This window comes from Dama dama, chromosome 21 (genome assembly GCF_033118175.1).
Source record: "Dama dama isolate Ldn47 chromosome 21, ASM3311817v1, whole genome shotgun sequence".
Classification (NCBI taxonomy): domain Eukaryota; kingdom Metazoa; phylum Chordata; class Mammalia; order Artiodactyla; family Cervidae; genus Dama; species Dama dama.
In genome coordinates, this window is record NC_083701.1 from 65,954,261 (window position 1) to 65,981,401 (window position 27,141).

The 27,141-nt window shown below is 51.3% G+C and overlaps 1 protein-coding gene across 1 annotated transcript; it reads left to right on the forward strand.

Annotated features, from left to right (window-relative positions):
* Positions 1-1,078: 1,078 nt before the first annotated feature.
* Positions 1,079-17,933, forward strand: GDF6 (growth differentiation factor 6). Its single transcript, XM_061122867.1, has 2 exons — positions 1,079-1,502; positions 16,726-17,933. Exons 1-2 carry the CDS (start codon positions 1,079-1,081, stop codon positions 17,709-17,711), a joined length of 1,410 nt encoding a protein of 469 aa, XP_060978850.1. The 3' UTR covers positions 17,712-17,933.
* The last annotated feature ends 9,208 nt before the right edge of the window (positions 17,934-27,141 follow it).

Here is a 27,141-nt window from a genome sequence, read left to right on the forward strand (position 1 = left end):
AGGGATTGGAATGCAGAAGGAACTTGGGGAAGGAGGAAGTATGGAAGGCGGGAGGGAAAGAAGAGAGGGGAAAATGGGGACGCAGTGGAGGCGGGGGCCAGGCCTCGAGAGGGGAGAGGACCGGGGGGACAGCTGGAGGAGAAAAGAGTCGCCTAAACCCAGCGTCCGAAGAGGCTGGGGACTGCAAGGAGAGAGGCTGGGGCCTGCACGAGAGCGCTGCAGCTTTCAGCATCCATCCAGACTCCAAAGACTCGTGGCCTTTGCGTGACCTCGAGGGTCGGGAACAGACGCCCGGTCTTTGTGGAAAGCGGGAACCCCAGCAAGAGAACGGTGCTGTTCTGGGCTGAGCCCTACGCCTGGCGCGCGCGGCGAGAGGCTTCCCTGGCCCCTGGGCGGGCCATTGTGGGGGAGCGATCGACTGAGCCGGGAGGCCGGGGCCGGGAAAGGAAGGTACCACCGCCCGGAGTCGACGCGCAGTCGGCTGCAGAGGCGCCTGCTCGAAGCTGTCTCTGGGGGGCGCCGCCGCCGCCGCTTGCCTCCTCCCGGGGCTGCACGCTCCCAGCCAAGTGGAGGCGACCGAGGTGGGGCGGGTGGGGGGAAGACCGGGAGCCCGCGCAGCGCGGCGCTGCGGAGGGACCGAGCTTCGAGCAGAGCTGGAGGGGCTCTGGCGCTGCGCAGGACCCTGGCTTCCTTGACGCCGAGCGGCCTCGCGCGCCTACTCCTGCCCACCGCGCCGGGCCCCGCTCCGCGCGCACCGCCCGGCAACCCCGCGCGCGTCCCGCGGGGGTGCTGCGTGCCCCCTCCCCGGCCACCCCGGCCCACAGCGGCCCCTTCTCCCCCACACCTCCTGCCCACACCACCGGCCTCTCCTCCCACCCTCCCCTCCCCTCCCCTCCGTCCTCTCCCCTCCCCTCCCGGCGAGGGGCGGGAGGGGGCGTGGCAGGGCCGGGATTTGTGTGGCTGGGACCCGGCTCCTCGCACTCCGAGTCCGCCGGAGGAGCCGGGCCCCGGCCGCTGTCCAGCCGCTCCGTGCCGCCCCGCGCGCCCGGTGCCGCCGCCTCTCGGGGAGACGCTCGCCATGGATGCCTCCAGGGTCCTGCTCTCGGCCGTCTTCCTCGTCAGTTTCCTGTGGGATCTGCCGGGTGTCCAGCAAGCGTCCATCTCTTCCTCCTCGTCATCCGCCGAGCTGGGCTCCGCCAAGGGAATGCGAAGCCGCAAGGAAGGAAAGATGCCGCGGGCGCCGAGAGAGAAGGCCACGGCCCGGGCGCCCCTGGATCGCCAGGAGCCCCAGCCGAGGCCGCAGGGGGAGCCCCAGAGGCGGCCGCCACAGCAGCCCGAGGTTCGGGAGCCCCTCGGCGGGGGCCCGCGCGTGGTGCCTCACGAGTACATGCTGTCAATCTACAGGACTTACTCCATCGCCGAGAAGCTGGGCATCAATGCCAGCTTTTTCCAGTCTTCCAAGTCGGCCAATACGATCACTAGCTTTGTAGACAGGGGACTAGGTAAGTGGCAAAGAGGACGCCCGACTCCTTTCTCCCTAGAGGTCAGCCGCCAGGGCTCAGCTCCGTCGCTGGCAGGACGCTGCATCTGTGAATTTGCCTTCCCGCTCTGCATACCTCCTTTTCTTTTCTTAAATTGCTTTTTCTCAAGCCCAAGAACGTTTCTGAACGCGGCTGCAGATTTTATTCCAGTGTGCAATTCTCCCTGCCTCTCTCTCGTCTGTTTCTTTCTTTCTCTATTCCTTCCTTCTTCCTCTCGCCTTTTGCAGAAAGCAGCGTGGGGGCCGCACGTTTGGTGGCTGCTAGAGGAAGCGTGGAAGGCGGGAGGTGGCGGGTAGATGACCCGGGCTGGAGAGGGGTCGCGGAGGGGACTGATGGAACCCGCGGCGAGGAATCCCAGATGGTACCGGGTGCGCGGTCCAAGGCCCGGAGCTGCGCGGTGACGGACCGAGCGGCCCTGGGACCCGAGCGAGCGCTGGGAAGCCCCGAGCTCCCATCGGCTCCGGGAAAAGCCGGCAGAAGCGAGTGCCGCGGTCCGGAGCAGCGAGTCCGCGAGCGGCGGGTGGCAGTACTCCGGTCCAGCTGCTCCGCCGGTACCCGACGGCTCCCGGCGCTGGGTGTGGGCATGGTCAGCCGCATAAGAGCCCCGCCACCTCGGGGCCGCAACCAAGTCATTTCTGCAGAGGCAGCGGCAACAACTGGCTGGGAGAGCCGGGAGCAGAGGCAAGTGGGCTCAGTTTGGGTGTTTTGTTGGTACTTAATCCACGTGGGTGCCTGGGTGTGCTCACCTACCTTTCTCAGCCAGGCAACTCGCCTCTCTCTGCGCTTCGACCCAGGGGCCCCGTCTTTGGTCCCCGCTGTGGGCTCGGGTGCATGTGTGGGTGTCTGCGGAAACCCCTGAGCCCCCTCCCTGCCACCCGCGCGGGTCTGCAGCGTGGCAAGTGTCTTGGAGAGAACCGCGCGCTCCCCTGGCCCCAGAAATTGGGGAGGGATCCGCCGGCGCCGGGCACTCAGCTCCTAAAGAGACGATAACGTGGAAGGAGATGGGATGAAGGCGGAAAAAGCAAAGGGGAGGTAGGGGGCGAGGAGAAAGGAAGGAGGCATCGGTCCACTCCGCCACCCGCCCAGACGTAGCTCCTCGGCTTTGATATACCTTCCCCGCCTCCCACTTCCAGGTCAGTGAAAGTGGGGTCGCCCAGGAACTGGCCAGCGCCGGGGTTCGGACCGAGAGGACCACCCGGCTGACCTGGGGACTGGCACGCCCTTGAAATTTACAGAGCAGGCCCCGAGCCCCCAGCTCTTTCCAGGCTTCAGGCCCCAAGCCCCCTTCCTTGCCGCCGCCTTCCTGACCCGCATGGGTCCAGCCCACGAGGCGTTCGCGTCTGCAGCCGGAGGTCAGCGAGGTTCACGAGCTGCCGAAAGGTCTGGGCGGCAAATTAACGCCAGGTATTTTATGGTGATTTCAGGACTAGTAAAGCCACCTTGGCAAATACAAGTGGCTTCTTCGCAGCGTTGCATCAGGGTCCCCGGCCTCCCTGCTGCCGGCGCAGTTCGCCCTGACCCCACTTCCAACCCTAGCCCTACCTCTGTTGTTTCTCTGCCTCCAGATGCTCTGTGTATCCTTCATCCTCTCTGATTCTCTAGTCGAAGACTTACCCCAGACTTCCCCAGTCCAGAGACTGAGGAAGAACAGAGAGGATTACTCTAAAGGCCTTTCCCCAGGGGAAGAAGTCCCGGAGGCCCAGGGTGGCCGGCGTTGGGCGCGCCTTTTCTTCTCCCGCGGGAAGTGGCCAGAACCTCTGCCCCTCCCCCAGACAGACGCCCCCTAACTCGCAAGCTGCCCCCCAAGAGTTTGGCACAGGACCAGGGGACGCTGCGGGCTCCTGGGAGGCGTCTACCGAAGCCTGCGGCGTCGGGGCAAGTGTGGGAGGTCTCTGGGGACTCCAGGTCTGGCGCAGACGCGGGCTCGCTTCACCCTGACTTGCGCGGAAGCCTCTCCCCGGGCATCGCGCTGGGCGCCCCTGGGCGCCGGAGGTAGGGAGGGGTCTGGCTGCGCGCCCAGCCTGAGGGAGGCGGGGGCTGGGGGACGGGCGGGGGGCTCTGTTCCCGAGCCAAACTCTCCAGGCTAGCCGGACCGAGATCCAGACGTCCGGCTTCCACTCCCGAACGCGGTCCCCGGCCGGAGGAGACGCGGCCTGACCACCTGGCCCGCCGCGTCCAAGGCGCGGTCTCCCCCGAGCCTTCAGGTTCCCAGAAAACGGGAAGAAAGGCAGTTCGTTGAGCGGGAAGGCTGTGCTGCGGGTAGCACGCCGCGCGGGGGCGAAGGAGTGCGAAGCCGCAGGCTGGAGGGGGCGCGCGGAGGAGGGGGCGCGCAGGGGCGGGGGTGCGTTGCGGGCCACAGCCCCAGCTTGATAAAGGGAAAGCCTCACTTTCCCTCTCACTGATTTTGATTTGATGTGTCACCGGCGGTGACCTCGGGCTGGACCTTCCGGGGCTTGCTTAGCATCGGGCCCCTGATTGGAGTGTTTCAACTCAGCGATCTAATTGAGGGTTCATGTCATAACACATCAAACGGTGTCTAGTCTCCCGTGATGGAAGGGACCCGCCAGCCGCGCATCCCGGGCTCCTGGCGAGGACTTCCGCCCCTCTCACGTGGGGACTCTCAAACCGCGCCAAACCCTCGGGCCTCCCCTCCCCCAGCTGGGGATGGCAGGACAAGGAGCAAAGAGAAGCGGCCAACCGAGAGCCGCGCCGGCCGCGCTGACTTGGCGCCTTGCCTCGGGGATGTTTAAATCGCCGTCGAGTGTGGCAGGCTTGGCTTTGAGAAGCAAGGGGTCCCACAGGGGAAGGAGCAAAGACCACGTAAGGAATCCTGAAGCCCGCTGTTGAGGCCTGGACTACTTAACGTACAGTATTTCTAAAAAAAAGTCTTCCTCACCTGGGGACCCCGGAACCCCAAAAGTTACACCCAAAGCTTGCGTTTTAAGAATGGGAGCGTGCGGATGAACTGCCCAGCGCGGATGGGTTCAGAGCGCTTTAGATCTGTGACGACTGCATGTTCTGTACTGCCTCGCTCCCTACCTCCTTCTCTCAACCCGCCAGGAGAAGACTTGATGGCAAACTTTTAAAAATATGTCCACCCTTTCAGTTTGCTTTCCCATATAACTGGGATATATTGACATGTTGAGCATTTACTGTGTACCGAATGCTTGGCTAACATCTGTTACATGAATTATTTCATTTAATTCTAACAACACCTCCCTCCCCCAGGAAGAAAGTGCTACAATCCCTGCTTTACAGATGTTTTTAAAGAAGGCAGAGAGGTTAAGCAAGTTGTTCAAGGTCACACAGCTAATGAGAGCCGAAGCATATAGCCAGTTCTGCATGCTTACCTCTGGTGCTATATGGATAGAGTAAGGCAAGAGGAGATTTCTAAAGGATGGTGGCAGGAAACAGAAGTAGAAAAAATGGACAGACTTCCTACCTCTGTAATCTCTCAAGACACAGTTAGGAGCTGGAGTGAAACTTTGAATTCACAGGTCTAAAACTGAGATGCACCTTGCTTCTTCTTTGATATCCCTGTAAAAGGCAAAACCCACCTTATCCCTGACCTTTAATTTTTAAAGGTAATTTTCACATAGCATGTATGTGAGTGAAAGTCGCGCAGTCGTGTCCGACTCTTTGCGATCCCATGGACTATACAGTCCACAGACTTCTCCAGGCCAGAATACTGGAGTGGGTAGCCATTCCCTTCTCCAGGGGATCTTCCAATCCAGGGATCGAACCCAGGTCTCCTACTTTGTGGGCAGATTCTTTACCAGCTGAGCCACCAGGGAAGCCCTGACCTTTAAGAATGCCTCCACATTGTGCTTTCAAGATGATTTTGGATCCACAGAGATGGGAAAATGTGTGCATGTGTGTGTTGGTGCAGTCATAGGATCAGGATGGACCAGGTTGGATATACAGACATTGCAGTTAGCACATGATAACATTAAAAGACCACAAGTACACGAGGCTTGGATCCCCAGCCCCAGGGCCTGGGAAAGGCAGACGGTGAGAACTGTGAGTTCAATGTGGCCGTAAGATAGAGGGTGAGGGAGAGAGAGGTGAAACTCATACTTTTTTATCTAGTGAGAAGCACCACGTTAATTCCAACAAGGGACCCCCCCCCCCCCAAAAAAAAACAGCCTCTTAAGGATGAAGAAAATAAAATGAATCTAACAACACTGCTGTGAGTTAGGTTTCCAGATAATTTTGAAATAAGAATATGCTTAAAATTTTTTTTTTTTTGGTTGTTGTTACAATAGCACTCTCAGAAAGGAGGCAGCAGGGAACAGATAAAAACCAACCAACCAAACAAACCAAAAAAAAAACCAAAAAACAAAAAAACCGAGATCTGAACATCCTTGAAGAACTTGACACCCTGGAAATGAACCTCGGGAGAGTTTGCCCGGGATCGCTGGCTTCTAGGTTTACCTTCTGGGTCTCGATTGCCAGGGGGCGGGGCAGGACAGTCGTGGGGATAGTCTGGCGGCGGGAAGCACTTCTAAGAGCGGCATCGTTCCCTCCTGATTGAAGTGCGTCTGGCGCGGTATGTTTATGCAAAACAGCGAGTTTCTGGGTGGACCTGGGCCGCAGAGTGGTGCAATCAACGCAGCCGGGCTTTTGCCCGAACCCTGTTGTCGTTGGCAAACGGAAAATGAAATATAAGCAGGGAAGTATTTTAATGGGGATGGAGGGAATTCACAACTGTTAATTATTTGGTGACCTTGTATTCGATTTGTTTGAGTCCCTTATAAAAACACTAATGCAGACCAGACGGCCAAGTGAGGAAGCCGGCAGAAGGTTCCAATCTAGGCTTTATTTCCCCGGAAAGAGGGAACAGCCTTGGGAAAGGACTGCTGAGCGTTCAAGTGCGTGCGGGTGAGGACGCGCCCCCGTAAGCCCCGCGCAGGGTTTGCAAAGCCCTCCAGATTTAGGATCCCGCTCAAGTCCAGTGAACGGGCAGGTCCTGGAACTAACCCCGGGGGTAAGGGAAGGAAGCCTGAAACCAGAAGTTTGCTCTGCCCTTCTGGATGGGATGACTAAAACATTTTTCAGGCCATAAACCTAACCCTTGGCCACGGGCTCGTTGTTAAACGGCAGTTACTGTCACTCCCATCCCTAAGGCCTTAAGGGCCGCCTTACAAATGCCGCTTTAGCACGAGGCTAAGAACGCCTAGTGTCGTCTACAGCGAGAGGGCAAGTATCGCCAGAATTCTGGGCCGGGCTTCCTCAGCAGGAGAGACTAATCAGAAAAGGACAGTGTGCTTTTTCCTGGCGCGGGAGGCTCTGGGGCTCCGGGAGTTTGCGAGTTGCTGGGGGTGAGGGGGAGGGGATCGAAAAATGTGCTCCTACTTCCTTGTCGTTTCTGCACATTAAAAAAAAAAAAAATCCCTTAGCCACAACCCACTACAGGCCTTGGGAATCCCTTCCCGCGCAAACTGAGTCAAGACATGAAAGCTCCCCCTTCTGACCAGAGTGACCTCGGAGAACGCAGACCGTTGGACTGATGGGCGCTCTAGTGCACCCCGTTTTTTTCTCCCAGCTGGAGCTCTGGGGTTCTTGCCACACACCTCGGGGAAACTGGTGACATCTTCCTGGGGGCGGCGTGGTCGGAGAGGGAGAAGGCAACTGAGCAGACAGGTGGGGGAAAGATGTAGTAGGGCAGAAGGAAAACTTTTGTTTCCAGCCAGGACTTCTGCTTGTATCCAACGACCCAGAGCAAATCAACAATAATCCCTGGGAGCCTCTTAAGTGCAGAGGAGGGCTCTAGTTCTAGAACTCTGCGGGTATGGAATACCCCTGGGTAAGCGATGCTCTCTGGACGTGGGAAAGGGTCCGAGTGGAGGCCGCGAGGGGTGGCGAGCAGGAATGTGGATTCACAGCGCGATTTCCTTGCTCGCTACCTACCATCTCCCTCAACCCCATTCCCATTACTCCCACTCCCACCCCCGCGCCCTTAAAGCCTGACTGTTTATTTTTAAGCTCAGTGCCGGTTAAATGGTGTCTCTTATTTGGTGGTGGTGGTGGTTTAGTAGCTAAGTCGTGTCCGACTCTTGCGACCCTATGGACTAGAAAGCCTGCCAGGCTCCTCTGTCCATGGGATTCTCCAAGCAAGAGTCCTGGAGTGGGCTGCCCTTCCCTTCTCCAGTCTCTTGTTTACAGGGATCAAATAGGTCCTCGTCGGCAAAATGCGTTCCAGGGAGGCTGCTACCTGCCCTCCAGGACAGTCCATTAGCGCTGCTGGGGGCCCACGGTTGGGTCCGCTGGGAGTGAGCTGCTGCAGGCTCTGGGAGCCGGCGGGCTGCGCGGACCGGCGTTCGCAGGGAGCCGCGCCGCTGCGCCGCCCGTGGCCCGGGCGCCTGGGGGCCGGGGAGGGTTTAGGGAACCGGTAGTGGGCGTGCGTGCAGGGGAGGAGGAGGCGGGCCTCCGGCCCAGGCGGGCGCGGGTCTGACGGCTGGAGCGGAGCGGAAAGCAGGAGCAGTGGCAGCGCGGAGGGTTAACTTTGGGGTCGATCGGGGATGGTTTACCCTTCCCCCTTCCCCTCCTAAATAACCTCAGACCCGAAGAGAATCCGTGCGCCTGTTTTGCAAATTTGGCCTCCGGGCAACTTGGTCCAGTCGCGATCCCACTTCTCAGCCGACCGCCGCTCCCACGCCCAGTGGAGCGGTGGAGCGGTGGGGCGGGGCGGGGCGGGGGAGGGGGGGGGCGGGAATGGAAGGGTGCTAGACTATGGGCCATAACTGCCACCAGGAATCTTGTTTATGCTAGCGCGTTATTTCGGGATTCAGCCCGAGGTGAACGCAGTGGAGCTGAGTTGCCACGATGCCGGCCTCAGGAGGAGTGTCCGGCTCAGCACTTGAAGAAACACACATCACTGAGGTTTCTCCTGCGCAGGAAACCCCCCACCCCGTCCCCGCCCCCGCCCCGGCGCTGACCTTCCAATATCCCGCCCATAACCATAGGCCAGTTTGAGACCGTCCTCCCACCTGCAACTTCAGGACTGCTTGTGGAGGGGAAACAACGTAAAATGGGAAGCTTTTCTTCTATTTTGAATCTCCAAGCTCTCAAGTCCAAAGGCCGCGATCATGTTCCAGCCCAAAAGGCAGTTTCAGGGCTGCGATGTTACTCCCTGGGCTCCCAGGTGACCCTATACAGGTCGACATAGCAGGTGGGGAGACCCTGGGCAAATCAACCAGGTGTGGATCCTGCTCCGAGGGTCCAGAAGACAGCAGTGGCTTGCAGACGACGCTGCGGCTGAAGCCGCTGGTCACAGGCTGCTTAGCGGCAGAGGAAAGGTACGCAAGGTCCAACGTGTGGTGTGCTTCCGAGCTTCTGTTTGGATTTCAACTGCGGTGCTGTCAAATTAAGATCTGAGCCACTGTGGTCAAGAGCCGAGGATAGGATGTCAGTGAAGAGAGATGCCTGGTGAAGTGTCCTTCATCTGGGCTTTGCATCTCTGGCTCATGGGCCCCTGCGGCCAGGAGAGTTTGCACCACATGCGTGGAAACTGCTTTATAAATGAATCTGTTTCATCCTGAGAGACAAAAGGAGTCTCTTCGAAGTACCTCTGGACTCCTACTAGGGGTGCCCAGCGCCCAGAGCTCAGGTAAAGGGCTAGCCCGTCTCCTTCCAGAAACTTGCTGAAAGCTCCCTGGGAGAGCGAAGTTTTTCCCAGCCGGGTGGAAACCGGGGTTCCCCTTCACTCCCCACCCAACCTCACTGGTTTGCCACAGGCTGAGTGAAAACCTGCTGTGGGAACATTGAGGTTTCTCTTCCGGATGGAGGCTGGCCACCAGACTCATTCTTTGTGGTTCCTAAGGCCCCCTGGCTAGAACCAGGGAGATGGGGCAGGGATGTGCTGAGGCTTTGGGAAGAGGGTGGAAAAGTCCTCTGTGGAGGATTTCCCGGGGCCTTTCTGGTCTGTAAAAGGTGGAAAGAAGCTGAGAAATTCAGGGCAAGCTATTGGGGAAAACACTGGGGAAGCCAACAGTCCGAGCGAAGGCTCTTTGGGTGAATGTGTGGTGAGGAAGCGCTGGCCCAGGGGAACTTCTGAGGGACTGTGATGCCATGGCCTCCTTGCACTGAAGCCCAAGGCGTCATTCATGGCTATGACCCCTTCTCCTCCAAGCTGCCTGATGAAGCTAGGGAACACCTCTCCTGTACCCTAGATTGGCTCTGTGGACAGTCTGTGCCCCACAAAGATACCAACAGGAGAGTGGGAGGTGAGGGGCAAGGAGACCCGTCTCTAGGGCTCTCAGGGGTGTGGTAGATTTGCATACTGCCTACCTGCTTCCTGCAGAGGAGGGCCCCATCCTTGATGAGGTTCTGGCTGGAAGTTGGTTGTTCACTTGGCATTGTGGGAGGGACCCAGAGCAGTGGATAAAGCCTAGGGACTGAGATGGAGCAAGATGATGGGGGTGAAGCTGAAATCCTTATGGGCCTGGCCCTTCCCTGGAAGCCCTTGTTTCTCTCTTGACCCCTCTGCCCTACACCTCCCCTCCACTCACTTCTGAAAATCTTGTGGAGAGAACTGGACTGCATCTCAAAGAAGGCCAAGAGGAGGACAGGTGCATCTTCCCCCCAGGACCCCTTACCTGGCCGTAGGTAATATTGGCTACATTCGTTGGGTGCTTCTGTCTGTAATGCACAGCCGACTCTGGTTGCCTGCACTCTGACCTTTACAATGACTCTGCAAAGTTGGGGGTCATTTTCCTGCTTTACAGATGAGGCATATGATACTGGGAGAGCTTATGTGATTCAGTCCATCCATGATCATCCAACCAGCAAGTTACAGATCAGGATCACAATCATGTTTCAGACTCTAGATTCCTATGCTCATTCCATGTCGTCAGTAGTAACTAATATGTACACATATCCTCAAATGTCTTTCTTACTCTATCTCATTTGCCAGCCTTCCCCCAGTGACTGTGAGCTGGCACGATGTTCTCCTTTTGCAGATGAGAAAGTTGTTTCCATCTAAGTTCTATTTTATAAGTCCCATTGTTGGCATCCCTTTGGTTCTGCTGATTAGGAAGCGATTGACACTTGGAGATCAGGGGTGGAGGTCCTCCCCACAGTCATGGGCAGCACAAAAGAGCTGGAACATTCTCAGGGTCTCTACCAGACACACAGGTCAGCGGCTGGGAAGTCCAGAGTGGTGGCACTGATACTGCCGCCAGACTGCCACATCTACCTCTGTCTTGGACAAGTGACACTTGAGCCCTGTGTTTTAGTTTTCTGAATCACGACATAATAATGATATTTTTTCTTTCTTCTGTTTTAAAGAAAATGACTTAGGTCATTTTGAAGCTTAAATGACTTACTATGAGTCTAGAATTTAGATCATGCCCAGCACATAGTGGGCTTCCCAGGTGGCGCTAGTAGTAAAGAACCTGTCTGCCAATAAAAGAGAAATGAGACATGTGTTCGATCCCTGGGTCAGGAAGATAGATCCCTTGGAGAAGGGAATGGCAACCTACTCCAGTATTAAGGGGCCTGGTGGGCTACTGGTAGGGTCGCAAAGAGTCAGACACGACTGAGGTGACTCAGTACGCACATAGTGAGTGTTTACACCAGAGTTTACTGTTAGGATTATGCTGGAGGTGAGCAAAAGCATCCCAGACAGGGTGAATTGTGCGGGTGGCCTCCTGAATCAGTGGGACTGCTCAGCAAGGTCAGCAGTTTGCAAAACTCAGATCTTGGTGGAGGCAGGGCTCAGGACAAGGGTGTGTGTGTGTGTGGGGGGGGGGGGGTGGCGGGAGATCACTGTCCTAGGAGAGGGTAATATTTGGAGCAGAAATTACTCAGAGACCTTCATACCCCAGCGCAGAGAGGACCGAAGGCTCCTTTTTACTCGCCCAGTACACCTGGCTCTATTTCCAAATTGTGGACTTGGGCAACCTCAGGGCTGAGTGCCCTGGGAAGAAGAGGTTCCAAGCCAGCTCTGAGTTCCCCGCTTGAAGGTCTTCTGATTTCCAGTAAAGGGGGGAGGGGGGTGGGGGGGTGAGAGGGGGAGGAATTCCTGGCGGTGCCCAGCGCCCTTTGTGTTGGCGGCTTTGTGATGGTTGTGTGTCTCTTGGCCTCCCTCTTCGCCCGGCTGCCCAATCGGAACCCTGGAAGAGGGGCGTGGCCTCCGGACCCAGAGCTTCGGTCGGAATCAAGACTTTCAGATCGTGACCCCCTTCCGAGTTGCAAGACCCTGGGCGAGGGATGACTCCTCATGGGGCCTGCTCTCTCACCTATAAAAGAGTGAGAGCGTAACAGTTAGAACGGGCCTCGAACGCTGTCGCTGAGGATTCACTCAAGGGACCGAGGTCACCAAACCCTGAGCACGTGCCCGGCATAGAGGCGCTCCGGGGAGCATTCAGGGATGCTTTTGAAGTGGGGGGTGGGGGGTGGGGGAAAGGCTGAGCAGCTAAGACCCCCGGAGTCCCCTTTGTGAAGACAGGCGATTATCCTCCCTGCTCCGCCCCCACCTAGCGGACTAGGGGTGGGAGACCTCGATGTCATCGCGGCTTTCTGGGCCGCAGCCCATCGCCGGAGGACAAGCGGCAAGACGAGCGGTGGGCGGCCGGTGGAGGCCCAGCAGTGGCCGCTTAGGTCGCGGCAGATTCAGAGGACGCGAGCGCGACACGCGCTATTAGGCAGCGTCCTGGAGCCCAGGGTCTGGGCGCGAAGGGCCTTGGGGGACCAGCTGGAGATGCGGGGCGCCCTCGGGGCCCCGCAGAGTGACACACGATGCAACCAAGACTCTCAAGAGGGACCTCAAGTTGAGGAGAAACGGCAAGACGTCCTGGGGAAATGCAGTGCGGGCCGGGCCCTTTCAGCCCCAAACCAAAGGATGTTTGGGGTTTTCAGACGCGTTCTGCAGGATGGCGCGCAGGAGCGGTCCGTATCTGGATTAGTGCGGGTGGGCGGGGGAGGCTGCCTTACGCCGCTCTCCTGGGTATCCTGACTTAAGGCGCCCTCGGGTATCCTTTTACTTTACGCTCTGAGATTTGCTTCTTGGGCGTCCCTGGTGGCTCAGATGGTAAAGAATCTTTCTGCAATGCAGGAGACCCGAGTTCTATCCCTGGGTCAAGAAGATCCCCTGGAGAAGGGAAGGGCGACCCACTCCGGTATTCTTGCCTGGAGAATCCCATGGACAGAAGAGCCTGGCCAGGCTACAGTCCAAGGGGTCGCAAAGAGTCGGACACGACTGAGCGACTAACACTCCAATGATGGGAGAGGAGGCTTGTGGGAGGGAGTGTGAAGGGCTGGTTTTCTACCCACAGATGGCAGGACAGCGCGAGCCAGGCCTTGTGATGCCAGCATTGGCAGGCAAAGTGTCTGCAGGGTCACAGTGGATGGTGTGTGCACTCCCCAAGCTGGAAGCCTCCTCTGGGGCTATTTCTGTGATGCATGCCTCCAGAGCAGGTCCAGACAGGTGGAGAATGTGGTCTGCAGGGGAGCTTCACAGACCAGCCACGGATGGTGGATTAGAGGTTTTGGACACATGTGGCTGTAAGAGTTAAAAAAAAAACCAAAATGTGGGGGTGTCTGTGGCAGGGGCAGGAGGGGCAGGGAGCAATAGGAACTTGGTTCTGGTGCTGCTGCCTTAGCTCCTGCCCTGGCCCTGCGTTTTATCCCAATGGGGCCCTCCCCACCTGGTGGGGCATCTGAAGAGCCCAGGGGGTGGGCTTGGCTAGATGTGTGGTTCCTACAGTGGGGACCCAACCAGCATCACAGGGGAACTGAGGAAAATGCAAATTCTGGGTCCCACCTCAAACCTCTGGGGCCCAAGAGAGTATGCATTTCTAACAGGTTTCTGGGGAAAGCTGATGATGCCTTTTTAGGGACCACTGCAGGGTCAGTGGCTTGGAGAGCTATTCACACTGCTCTGCTCTGGTGCCTGAGCCACCGCATTCTCGCTCACGTGGCCCTGAGCCCACTTCCAGGCCCTGGTCAGCTGCTTCTCTGGGTCTGTCCTCCTAGGGGTGTGTCAACTGCCCAACGTGTGCATCTGTAGCTGGGGAAGCATGAATCTGTGGCAAGTGTGTCCATGCAGGTGAGGCCCCTCAAACTGTGGGATGGAGCTGGTGTAGGAAGAAAAGAGAGCAGGATACAGGTGGAAGCCCCTATTTGTATTCTTTCTCCTAGCTCTGGAATGGGTGGGGAAGCAGACTGATCTTGCTAGAAAAATCACATGAATCCCAAGGCTGCAGAACCAGTGGAAACCTCTCGTTTCCTCTGTTTTGACCCCTCTTGAGGACTAGAAAAACATGACTCAGCTGTGTAGACTAAGCATTTATTAGTTCACACTTTTACTTTTTAAAATTTAAATTAAAAAAAATTTTTATAATATTGTGTTGATTTCTGCCATACAACAATGCAGGTAGGGAGGGGAATTACGCATAATTATGGCTGATTTGCATTGTTGTATGGCAGTCCATACTTTTAAAAAAAGGAATGAAAACAAAAGCAGGCTGATTTCTCTGTGTTGCATGAGAGAAAACTAAGTAAATCATCTTTTACACCTGCCTCTTCTTCCCCTATACCTCTCCAACCAGTGACAAATTGTCTCAAAAGTTATGTAAGCAGAGATGGAAATGATTTCCTAAAGGATCCCAGGTTTGATTCCTACTAAGCTCTGAAAATACAGTTTGGACTGTATGCTTCAGCACTTATACCCTGGCCACTCCCAGTTGCCTTGGCTCCAGGACCTGGATTCTAATGGATAGGCAATGGGGGCCATGGGTTGCTGCTGCTGCTGCTAAGTTGCTTAGGTCGTGTCCGACTCTGTGCTACCCCAAAGACGTCAGCCCACCAGGCTCCTCAGTCCCTGGTATTCTCCAGGCAAGAATACTGGAGAGGGATGCTATTTCCTTCTCCAATGCATGCATGTATGCATGCTAAGTCATTTCAGTCATGTCCGCGGACTCTGTGCGACCCTATGGACAGCAGCCCACCAGGCTCCTCCATCAACAGGATTCTCTAGGCAAGAATACTGGGGTGGGTTGCCATTTCTTTCTCCTTGGAGCCATGGGGCTTACTGGCTAAATGCTCCAACTCTGGTGCAGTAGCAGCAGGTTTGGGTCTGAATACCACTACTTACTAGTTGTCAGACTTGGGTAATTAGTTTTTCCAAGCCTTGGTTTTCCCATCTGTAAAATGGGAACAATATGAGTACTTACCTTGCAGGACCAATCTGTGCTCGTGGATAAAGTAAGGATGAAAAATATGTCAGCCCTCAAGACATCGAGCTGGTACAGCAAGAACCTTAGGTTTGTCCCTCTTATCACCTCCTTAGTTTGGGGAGAGAGAAATTTGTGAGACAGGAAGGGGAAGCCTCAGGCAATAATAGGTCCAGAGATCTGGGTGGTGGTTGAATGTTGTCAGACACAGGTTTCTTTAAAGGAGAATAAAGTGTGCTAAATTCCCACTGGTTTTAATGTGACCCTGGTCGGTTTGAAGGTCTCGGTTTCCATAAATCAAGTGCCTCCAGCGACTTTTCCCTTTTCACCTCTCTAACCCTTCCCACAGCTCCATCTCAGGTCCAGACTTGCACGGCTGAGTGAGGTGGCCGGCCGCCCAGCGGTCAGCCTGGAGTGGGGACTGGGTGTGGCAGAGGCTCCAGATCCAGTGCCCTGGGGCCACATCTGGATAGGCATCGAGGGCCGGACCCCAGGACCCGGTGACACTTTTACTATTGAAGTCTACCCCAACTTTACTAGCTTCTGGGGCAAGCTGGGGGCTTTGGGGATTTTTGTATTTGCTGGGTTGTAAATATTTTATGAGAAGGCAGCCCAGGAAAATCTGGTTAGCTTTCCGCCTTGCACACTGATGTGGGATTGGCTTCATGCACAGATGTGTCAAAAAAGAAGTCCAGTTTTGCCTGGGTCCCCAGGAATTCACCTTGAATTTTAAAAGCCTGTTATTGTCCCTCCTCCAGGTGCCCCCATTTTTTTCTCTCAGTGGTAACCAAAAATTTTATCTTCAGGATTAGTTGCAAAGCAAGACGATTTCAGATTGGGTAGGTGGAGGAGGGGAGAATGTCACTCTGTGTGTGTATGCTTTGCTTAGGTTCTTCTCCTTGCTGATGTTATTTATTTCTCATTGGCTGCAGGATCTTCTCAATGGATAGATGCCTGGTGTTAGGGTTGATTCATTTGCACCCTTCCAGACTTTGGAAACCCTTCTTGCTCTTTTGTTAAGTGACTGATGAATTTAAAAAAGAAAGAAATTGCCTTGCAGCTCTGCATCCTGTGAACTTTGTACTCGGCCTGAAGGTTTCAGCAAGCCTGTCTGCTGGGCAGCACCTTCCACCATTCCCCGGACCCCTGGGTTTCAACTTGGGCTGTCCCTTCAAATCAACTTGGAGCTTTTTTTTTTTTTTTTTTTTTAAAGCAAAGCTAAGAAACTCCAACAAAACTCTAATACTCAGGCCCTGTCCTCAGATATTGATCCAGTTGGCTGACGCACGCCCTGGTGCTGCCATTTTAAAACTCCCTAGATAGTTATAAAGGGCAGCCAAGAAGTTCCCCACTTACTGACTGGCGTGTACCCTAGGTCAGACAGGCCTGTAGACAATGCGGTGAGCAAGACTGGCCCGCACAGGGGGCTAGCTCCTATGGGCTGCTGGAGGTGGGGCATGGCTCTTGCTGGGAAAGGCAGACCATTGAGACAGATACAAACGAGGTCCTTGTAGATCGTGCTAAGTGCCGGGAAAGTAATACACCAGGGTCCCCTGGTAGTGACCGAGGGAGCCTGCTTTAGATCAGGGTGGTCGAAGATGGCCCTTTCAGAAGAGGTGACATTTGAACTGAGACGGGAATGATGAGAACAAGCCAGCCGAGCGGAGGTGTGGAGGTATCGCGGCCAAAGGGCGCTTTAGTGGTTACGCAGGCTCCTGGGGGTGCGTGGAGGGGGGAAACCTGGGAGGCCGCTGCGGTTGCCTTCTCCACCGACTTCCGCGCAGGGTGTCCCGCGCTGATGGGGACGAGGGGGCTGCCCTGGTGCGCCTTCCTTTCTGCCGCGCTCCGCCGGGTCGGGGAGCCGGGGTGGTCAGCCCCCCGGGCGGGCGCCCCGGGACCCCTACCGACCTGCCATGGCTCCATCCCAGGGGCGGCCGCAGAGCTCCGGGCTGATCTCCCTCTTAAGTGAAACTGACTGTAATTATTATTATTATTTTTTTATCTCGCAGACGATCTCTCGCACACTCCTCTCCGGAGACAGAAGTATTTGTTTGATGTGTCCACGCTCTCAGACAAAGAAGAGCTGGTGGGCGCGGAGCTGAGGCTGTTTCGCCAGGCGCCCGCTTCGCCCTGGGGGCCGCCGGCCGGGCCGCTCCGCTTGCAGCTCTTCGCCTGCCAGTCGCCCCTGCTGCTGGAAGCGCGGAGCCTGGACCCGCAGGGGGCGCCCCGGCCCGGCTGGGAAGTCTTCGACGTGTGGCGGGGCCTGCGCCCCCAGCCCTGGAAGCAGCTGTGCTTGGAGCTTCGGGCCGCGTGGGGCGGCGAGCCGGGCGCCGGGGAGGCCGAGGCACGCGCGGCGGGGCCCCAGCAGCCGCCGCCCCCGGACCTGCGGAGTCTGGGCTTCGGCCGGAGGGTGCGGACCCCCCAGGAGCGCGCCTTGCTCGTCGTGTTCTCCAGGTCCCAGCGCAAGACCCTGTTCGCCGAGATGCGCGAGCAGCTGGGCTCGGCGACCGAGGTGGTCGGCCCCGGCGCGGGCGCCGAGGGGTCGGGGCCGCCCCCGCCGCCGCCGCCGCCGCCGTCGGGCACCCCGGACGCAGGGTTCTGGCCGCCCTCGCCGGGCCGGCGGCGGCGGCGCACGGCCTTCGCCAGCCGCCACGGCAAGCGGCACGGCAAGAAATCGAGGCTGCGCTGCAGCAAGAAGCCCCTGCACGTGAACTTCAAGGAGCTGGGCTGGGACGACTGGATTATCGCGCCCCTGGAGTACGAGGCCTACCACTGCGAGGGCGTGTGCGACTTCCCGCTGCGCTCGCACCTGGAGCCCACCAACCACGCCATCATCCAGACGCTGATGAACTCCATGGACCCCGGCTCCACCCCGCCCAGCTGCTGCGTGCCCACCAAATTGACTCCCATCAGCATCTTGTACATCGACGCGGGCAATAACGTGGTCTACAAGCAGTACGAGGACATGGTGGTGGAATCGTGCGGCTGCAGGTAGCGGCGCCTTCCTGCCGCCTCGGCCCGGGATGGCCCGGGGGGAGGTCCGACCGCGGAGAGGCGGAGGGGAGCTGGCCTCCGACGAGGCGGAGAGCGGGGCCGCAGCCTGGACTTTTCTCGGCTGGTGGGGGACCAGGGAGTTCTGCCTTCCCAGAACCTTCCACCTGCCTGCCCAGAGGGAGAGACGGAATTTCACACCTTGCCCGGGGGGCCATCCTGGAAAAACCAGCCAAGGAGGATTTCTTCAGTTTTTTTTTTTTTTGGGTCGTTTTTAGTGTGGGTTTGGGCTTCCTCGTGTGTCTCCACAGATTTCCATGGGAGGTGGGGGCAGGGGAGACGCGTACCTATTTCTCAACTGCTCCAAGGATTGGGTGGGTGGGGGGATGGGGTGGGGGTGGTTAATAGTTTAAGAGGGGAACCTGTGGAGGGAAGACTCACCTTCGACCACATCTCGGTCGGATTATTTTCTACTTGTGTAAAGGAGGTGGGTCTTTCTGGCCCTGTTCAGTGACCCCGACCCCGCGCCCCTGCAGAAAGTGTTAAGGTAGAGATACTACAAAGTCAGAAGGGGTCCTCCCTTGGAAGAGCTTTGCAAGACAAGAGGCGGATGCAAGCGGGCCTTTGCCGCTTGCTTGTATACCCAGCTCTGCCCCGGCCTCTTCGGGTATAGAGAAGTGGCAACCTGCATCTCACTCCAGGGGGCTCAGGTCACCGCCTTCACTGGCTTTTTCTGGGGGAAAGGGGAGCTGGTATGGATGGAATGACAAGAATGAGTCCAAATGGAACCCCCTGAAGGATAATGAGAAACCACAAGACCAGCCTCTGACGGGCTGACACCGAGGTGCCTTGGCCCAGGCTGGAGGTAACCTATGGAAAAGCCCTTCCCCATGTCTGTTTCTCACTGATTTCTTTAGGCAGAATTTGCCAAAATTCAGACATCCCCTTTGAAGGGGAAGGCGATTTCCAATTAAAAAAAAAATAAAAGGCAGAACTGGGGAACTTAGAACTAAAGTAAGAGATGCAGAGGATGGGAAAGTGACCCAAGAGGAGGAAGGGTGAAGTCTGGAGGGGAGGTGGTTGCCCCCTCCCTCCCCAAGGATGGGGATGGAGGGGCAGGCCCAGGAGCTGGGAGGAGAGGGATGAAAGGAGGCACACGGCCTTGTCTTCGAAGTTTCTTTGGAATCTCTCTTCCCTCCCCTCTCTCTGACATTCCTGAAAGATTACCAGCCAGCAATAGCCCAGGGCTCCCCCAAAAGAATTGTTTCAGATTGTAATTACCAGTTAGGCAATGTTTTTAAAACTTAGTAATGAGAAACTGTGAAAAGAGCAAAGTGTTACATTGAGCTTGGGGTGGGAGATGGGGAACCGGGTGGTGAGGAAGAAGGCAAGGGTGGAATTCATCTTCCGGAAACAAGAGAGAGCCCGGTGCAAGTTAAATACCCATCCTCAGGTTGCCAAAAGCGCGAACTTTCCCCAGCCTGCACCAGTGTTATTTTCAAACATTGCCCATAAGTAGGCCCTTTGAAGAGTTAGCTTCCTTCTTGTCTTTGACCATGAAATGGTTTAAACAAGGGAACTTGTACCAACCATTACAAGACCTTTTTTGTTCTGCCTAAGTGGTATTGCTCTCTCTGGATCTAAACCTGTTGCTTGTTTGGTTCAGAGAACTACAAACTATCCAAGAAAGGGTGAGACTGATAATAAATGCTAATATAAAATGCTAAGTAAAAAAGAAAAAAAAGACTTGGCCAGGAGAAATAATTTAAAATGCACATTTGCTTTGGATGCACTGTTGTTCTGTTAAGGCTGTATATATTTGTTTATTTAAGGTAACTGAAAGTGCAAAGAGGAAATGGACAGCATGCAATTCATCTTAATGTACAAAACGTTATATGCACTCAAATGTTATAATTTCTAATATTTTTAAAGTTTATATTCGAGTTGTACAAAGTTAAGCATTCATCAGATATTTCATTCTTTCATAATGTTATCATTTTCTTAAATATTATTACAAAATTTTAAGTCTGTCTAATGGAGAGTTTTTTTAAAACTGTCTACCTCACTATAATACAAGTATTTACGACACAAAAGTTACCAGAGGTCAATTAATATTCAAAACCTTTTTTTACAGTACACTTTTCCTGGATGATACTCAATCTAATACTGTATTATTAAACTCATTTTTTCCCTTAATAAATCTGCCTGGTTTATATGGATCTATTTATAAAAATCATGTTCTCAAGGAATTATTGTCAGTGATATTTTGGTCCAGTATGGGACTGAATGTCTGAAAAGGTGTTGATGATTTTGAAATCCATCTTTCAGAGCATTGCAGTTTCTCCTCACAACTCTTCCATAACTCTCTTTTCATGAAATTTTCATTCACTAGATTAAAGCCAAATCCTTGTCAACTGTTAGAACAGCGTTTATGAGCCTGTAACTCATTCCAACATCTCAAAAGTCCAGATAGGAACTGGATTGTTTCTTAGTTTCTTTAATGTTGAAAAAAATTGTAAGTTAGCTAGGCCAGCCAAGATGTCCATAATTACCACTTACATTATGGCATAGGGGGAGCAGAAGATATGAAATGCTCCTTGCTATAAGTTAGGGAGCCCATGTATAAGTGTAACTCTGCATGTTCACGTTGTGTTAGGCATGATACTCTCCATGGATTATCTCATTTAAACCCCTCAGAAACTCCATGAAGTAGGTGTTATTATAACTCCCATTTTGCAGATGAGCAAACTGAGGTGTGGCAAAGTTTAAGTAACCTGGCTGTGGTAGTTAGGATTTAAACTTAGTTCTTTCAGATTCTAGAACCTGAAGAATTAACCGCTATACACTTTTACCGTGAGACGTCTATCTGCTCTCTAATTGGTCCTGAAATGGGGGAATTTGCTGTTAGCCACTATCGTTAGGAATGGCCAATTGGAGGAGTTGCTGCTCCAGGGGCCACCAGCATTGTTTGAAGTTTTGGAATATGTGAATTATGACTGCTGGAATCAGGAACCTGAAAAATGGGTACGGATTGCAAAATCCTGGGAGTTCTCAGCTTAGAGCTTGCTCTGCAAATGCATGGTTTAGGTCATTGCTGGGCTTCTGTAGCGTCTCTGCAATTTTCTGGAACTGCCTTGGGTGTGGTTTTTGTGAATTTTGGTTATCAAAATACTGATTAATTTACAGATAGGTTATGTTTCAATAGACTGGTTTTAAGAGGACTGTTAAGAATTGAGAAACATTTTCCTTTGGAAGCAATGTTGTTTGAGTTGCCAGGTCATCTTGCAAAAGCTTTATTTACCCTGATGGAAATTCTGCCCCCCGCCACCCCATGGAAGTTTTTAACAAAGCAATTTTGACCAGTGGGTTTTGGACACAGACAATCACCTGAGAAAGCAAAAGAGAAGCTCCTTCTCTTTCCTGCGTGGAGTTTCTTTTTGAAATAGTTGAAAATTCTTTGCATTTTTCCACCACTTTTTCTGTACCCCTCACCCAAGTCCCTCAACCTCCCAACTGCCCCAGGACTTCCAGCCCTGCCCCCTACGATGCTTCCAATACAGAGATTTCCTTTCTCTGCATAGATATTTTCATCCCCAAAGTAATTTTCCTCTCTTTCCTCTATCAGAAGATTTATTTCTCAACTCACATGTTAGAAGAAACAATCTGATTGAATTACATGAAGATGTTAATATCTCCAAGCTTCCTAAGCTTGGAGACATTTGCAGTTTAAGAAAAAAAATCTTGCTTAGCTCAAATCTCTTGTGAGTGATGTGAAGTCAATACAGGAGGACTCAACACAATTTTGAGCTAGGCACTAAGGACAAAAGGATGAATGAAGACACTTAGCAATGTAAAATTTTTTGGTGTCCATTGGGGGACATTTTGTGCAATAAAGAGACTATTTACAGCTAACATTTAAAAATTAATATCCAGTGTATTAAAGCAAGCAGTTAATAACTTAGTTCTTCAAAAGCTCGTTAAGTTTAATGAATGTAGGCCCCATGAAGCTTTTTTTTTGTGGCCTTGTTTTATTTCTATATTCTTAGTATACAGAATAGTGCTCAACATATGGCATGCACTCAATAAATATGTTGAATGAATATTTACAAATCCAATTTTACTTTTAAATCTAGTAGTTTTAACAAGCATTTTCAAGGGAGCCTTTGATTTCTGTCTTTTCAACTCAAGTTGAGTGGACCAACCTCCCTTAATCAACCAATTCTGGTTACAAACCTAGTTAATAAACTTCTTTTAAATATCGTACATTGCTTTTGTCAATTTAATATATTCATTTCCCCCTCAAACCCTTCACATTTCCCTAAAAGGAAAAAAAAAAAAAAATCTTCCCACATACTTAAACCACTCTGATGATTCTTAAGTTCTACTAAGTATTTCAGTACCGCTTACACCATTTGATTTAACACTGGGTGGGAATCTAAAGTTAATTGCCCAGTTGACCATTTAAACTGGCACCAGAAGGCTGTTAGATACCTTAATAAGCCACATTTTTTTCAAACGTGCAAACATTTAAAATATCAAATACATATAGGTTGTCTCAATGATTAAAAAACATTATTTTAGAACTTTATATAAAGTATTAATAATTTAGATTCCAATTAATCTTTGTACTCTACTCCAAAGTTTCTTTGGGTTAAAAACACTAACCTACTACTGACAAAGTATAGTTTCACAAGCAAGTGAGGAGACCATGTCAACAGACTGTGTGGTTTCTAATCTACCAGAGGTTCAGTCGAGGAAGGAGATGGATTCTTCTGAGAGGCCAGCATGCCAACTCCTTCTTAATATTCACCACACCAACAGGAACTCCAAAGCCACGTTTTTTATGAGTTGGTCTCTCTGGGTTCAAGAGAGGCTGTTAACCCATCTTTCCTTCTGATTTGAGTAAACTGAATTCCATGCTCCCCATTAAGATTGAAGCTTTTTTTCATTAATGAGCTGGATTTCATATTTATTTAATAACCTTAGGACATTTCCTTGTTTTCACCTTTGGCTTTAAAATTACTGCCACTCTATTGAATTCTTCTGCCCTTCCATAATTTTTCCACCACCTCTTCCAACTTTATCATCAAACTCTGGTAGTCAGAATTCTGTAATCTTTTTCTGCATCTGTCCTGTCTGGAAAATCTATAACTCTCTCAGTTATGAAAATGACATCTAATGGAAACTGCACATGCTCGTTCCTTGCCTGGTTCTATGGTTCACCATACAAAATTGTAGGAATGAGAACACAATCCCTGCGCTTGAGGAGTTCACAGGAATATTATAATTGTTATTTTACTATTATCTCCTTGGTTAATCATTACAAGAACTCTAATTATGATTGCTCTGCTTTACAGAAGAGAAAACTGAGGCTTAGAGAGGTTCAAGCAATTGCTGGGGCGAAGCTAAGATTTAATCTGATAGACTCCAGAGCATATTTGCATCTGCTCAGGCTTTCGGTGGTTATTTATTAAGTTCCTGTAGTTTGGAAGGCTCTGTTTGAGGCTCAGAGAAACTACAAATAGAGCTAGAGGTAAGGGAAGTTCCAAGATTGAGCTGAACTTCCAAGACTTTGCAGACTCCTAAAGGCAGACTGCTCTCTCTACCCAAGTTCTGCTTTTAATGGCTTATTTCCTTTCCAACACACAAATTCTCTGAAAGCTTTAGCCTCCCTCCTCCAGAAATGTTGAGGAAGCAGGCAGAGTAGGATCAGGAGTTGAGAGATGAGGAAAAGGACAATATCTGCAGCCATGGGTTCTCTGTACCATTCAGATGTTCAGAATTACAAAGGGTGTAACGCTAACCCTTCCAAGAAAGTCCAAACTTATTAGTAATAAAATGTGTTTGATTTAAAAAGAAAGAATTTAATAAATACTTATTATATATTAGTGTCATCTGTGACTAGAGGCAGAATTCACCAGATGTAACTGAGGATGATCACATGAGTGGAAATTAGAACCTCTTGAGGCAACTTTGTTTTTGAAAATTCCTCTTTCCAGTGATGATTCCTTTACCTCTACTGGGAGTTCTTAAGCATGATAATCACTCAGAAGTAAGAATGTGAAAACTAGTTAATATGCCTTTTCTTCTCAAACCAGCTAGGGAATCAATAGTATGTGCACAGGGAATTTTAAAACAAGTTTAACAGGATTATTTACTTTTGACCTAGGCAATGACCAGAGAAGGCAATGGCACCCCACTCCAGTACTCTTGCCTGGAAAATCCCATGGACGGAGGAACCTGGTGGGCTGCCGTCTCTGGGGTCGCACAGAGTCGGACACGACTGAGGCGACTTAGCAGCAGCAGCAGTAGGCAATGACCAATTGGGATACATCCCTGATGCAGAGATTCAACAGTCCACACTTCCAAGTTGGATTGCGTTTGCAACAGAGAGAATCTTCTGTCTTTATATTGAAGACTTAATGGTTTACTTGGGATTATCAACTGATTTACACCAGCCACTTTTTTTTTTTTAATTTTCTTGATTTGATTTCTATTTTGTTAGAATTTATTAGTAATTTCTAGGGAAATTATGTTCTCCAATTTGTCAGAAGGAAGGGACACTTGGATTGCAAAATATCTTCCCTTTTTGCCTTTGAAACTAATGCAATCATTTACATGGAGAAATACTTACCTGTCTATGTTGAGACAGTCTTAAAGTCTCAGAGTTTCTGTTTTAATTTTGAAACTTTCCTTTATCTCCAGTTTTATATCTAAAATCTGCAATAAGTTGAGCAAACCATGGAGATAATTAACTTCAGAGTTATATTTTTGTCCTTACTAGTGGTTAATGCTCATTGGATACCAATAGCATTTACGTCGTGGTAGAAGATTAAAATGTATTCAAGGCCCTTGGTAGAGAGCTCAGTTCATAGTTTATTCTCATCAGAAAGAATTTTTAATGTGGCTTATTTTAAAATTGCTGTCCAGAACAAATGGACAAAATCTATCTTATAAGAATGTTTGGTTTAGGCTTAAATAATTTTGTATGTATTCATTCCAGATTTTAACTTTTACTGAAACCTGACTACTAAAGGTTCTTGGGAATGAACTTCCAGTGAGAGAGAGCCTCTGCCACTACAGTGAACAAATGGTTTTTCCAAATAAACAGATGATTGTTTCACTAAAAAAACAATTTTCTGTTTTCTAACATTTGCTTGTGTTAACTGGAAAGTGACATCTCAGCCAGCACATTGGTAGGTGTTGTTACCTAGCTGTGAAAGTGAAAGTGTCCTGGGTTGAACAGTAGGACAGCAGAGTGGTTGAAGAATACCAAGCTCCGAACCAACCACTGTGTCTTAGAACTCCTCCAAGTTATCCCAAATCTTTGAATTTGGGTTATTTGTCTAGAGGTGGACTGCAGGTACAGGCAGATCTAGTTTCCTATTACTGTCTTCCAATCTCTTGGTGTGACAGCAGGTGGTCTGTGGGCTGCAGGTGGTCACTCTATAATCAGGTTTCCTGGGTCCTTGTAGGTCCATGCATGTTCCTTAGCAGGGAAGTAGCCAGGAAAATTTGTATCTTCCCTAGCAAGTAAAAAAGGTGAAGGAGAGGTTATAAGGGCAGGAACTTTGCTCCTCCTGTTGGCATGTTGGTGGGTTTTGTGGTTGGTGGTGAGCTTCAACTCTCTGCTATTTACATAATGTATAGACAGTGGTGGTGGTAATGGTAGTTGCAGTGTCAGTCAGTTTAACCATTCGGAATTAAAGATAGGGACTTCCCTGGTGGTCCAGTGATTAAGACACCACAGTTCTACTGCAGGTGCATGAGTTTGATCCCTTGCCAGAGAACTAAGATCGTGAATGCCATGCATGGCCAAAACATAGGATAAAAAAGACATTTGAGATAAATATATGATAATGATAGAATCAATTAGGCCTATTCAGAGTTTTATTTAATAGAAACCCTTTGGTTAAGCATAGCTTAAATAAGGAAAGTTAGTTCTCACATAAAAAAGGAAAAGTTTAATGATAGGCAGTCCAGGGTTTAATGAGGATTCCACAGTGTCTTCAGAGTCTGAGACTCCTGTCTGTCTGCTCCATCATTCTAGCTCATGTCTTTCATATTCAAGGTTAGCTCATGACCCAAGATGGCAGCTGGAGTCCAGCAATCACATCCCAACTGGAAGTCAAAGGAAAGAAAACAGCCAGAGGGAAAAAAGGACTTTCCCAGCTGGTTCAGCTCCCTTTAAGCAGGCTGCCCAGAGGTCCCAAACATTTCTCTTTAATTTTCATTGACCAGAACATACCAATAGCTGGCTTTGAGGGAGACTAGGGAAAGTAGTCTTACTCTATATAGCATGTGGCCCTCCTTTGGTTAGGCAACAAGTAGCCTTGTGATCAGAGGGGCTTCCTTGGTGGCTCAGATGATAAAGGATCTGCCTGCAATGCAGGAGACCTGAGTTTGATCTCTGGGTTGGAAGATCTTCTGGAGAACGGAGCGATATCACAACCATAGATCCAATCCCATCACTTATGCCTCCTATTCCCTGGAGGTTTCCTAGCCCTGAGTACTCCTCATGTAGAGCAGAGTTAAAACCACAATGGAAACCAAGTGTCCCTAAAGTGATGGTTGAGAAGTGCAGGCTCCACAATAAAAGCCCGACTAGAGAACCAGGCTGAGGCTGGGAAGACTAAAACACTTTACTCCCATCCTCCAGAGCTAGAAATGCACACCAGCCTGATTTAGCTATTTAACTGCAGAAAAAATGACAGTTAAACTGAAAGACAAGAACAAGCACTTATTAAGGAAAATGTTCACTGGGAAGGCAAACGGTTGACTTTGACAGATCAGATTAGGAATTCCTCCTCCTGTGAGAAAGTGCTGATAAGGGAAACAGCATATGTGGAGGATCCTATCTCAACATCAGCTCTCTTACTATAGGTGTTCATATTATGCTGAATGTATATCTAGCCATACATAGTTATAGATGTATAAATAAGCCCATTATTACATGCACATGGATATATTCTCTATCTTTATATATTCCATGTACTGTATGTATTACCGTGCATAATGTTATAACTCTGAACTTTGCAATCAATGGGCCTGAAAGGATTACAGTTGTGCTGAGATACTGGATCTGTGGCAACCAAAGTTTTAGCAGATCACCTCGACCCAACAGCAGACTCTCTCTGTATTCTACCGTGATCTACAGACATTACCAGATGCAATGTACACTCTGACTCAAAAAATGCTGGCAGTCACTGCTAAAAATTAGTTTATTTTAGACAATGTCATGATATATACCATGAGAATATCACTTTTAAGTGTCATTTATCCATGCTGGGAAATAAGTAAAAACTCAAGTTAGTTGTAGGTTTTAAGCCATACTTGATTGAAATGCTTTGCTAACCTGGGCTCTTGATCAGGGGTCAGTGGATAGAAGTAAGAACTAGTCAGGCCAAACATAATTAAGAACCAAAAGCTCCTTA

Coding starts and splice junctions, on each gene's coding strand:
- GDF6 (XM_061122867.1), top strand. CDS start 1,079: ATGGATGCCTCCAGGGTCCTGCTCTCGGCCGTCTTCCTCGTCAGTTTC. Junction 1,503..16,725: donor CTTTGTAGACAGGGGACTAG/GTAAGTGGCAAA, acceptor TTTATCTCGCAG/ACGATCTCTCGCACACTCCT.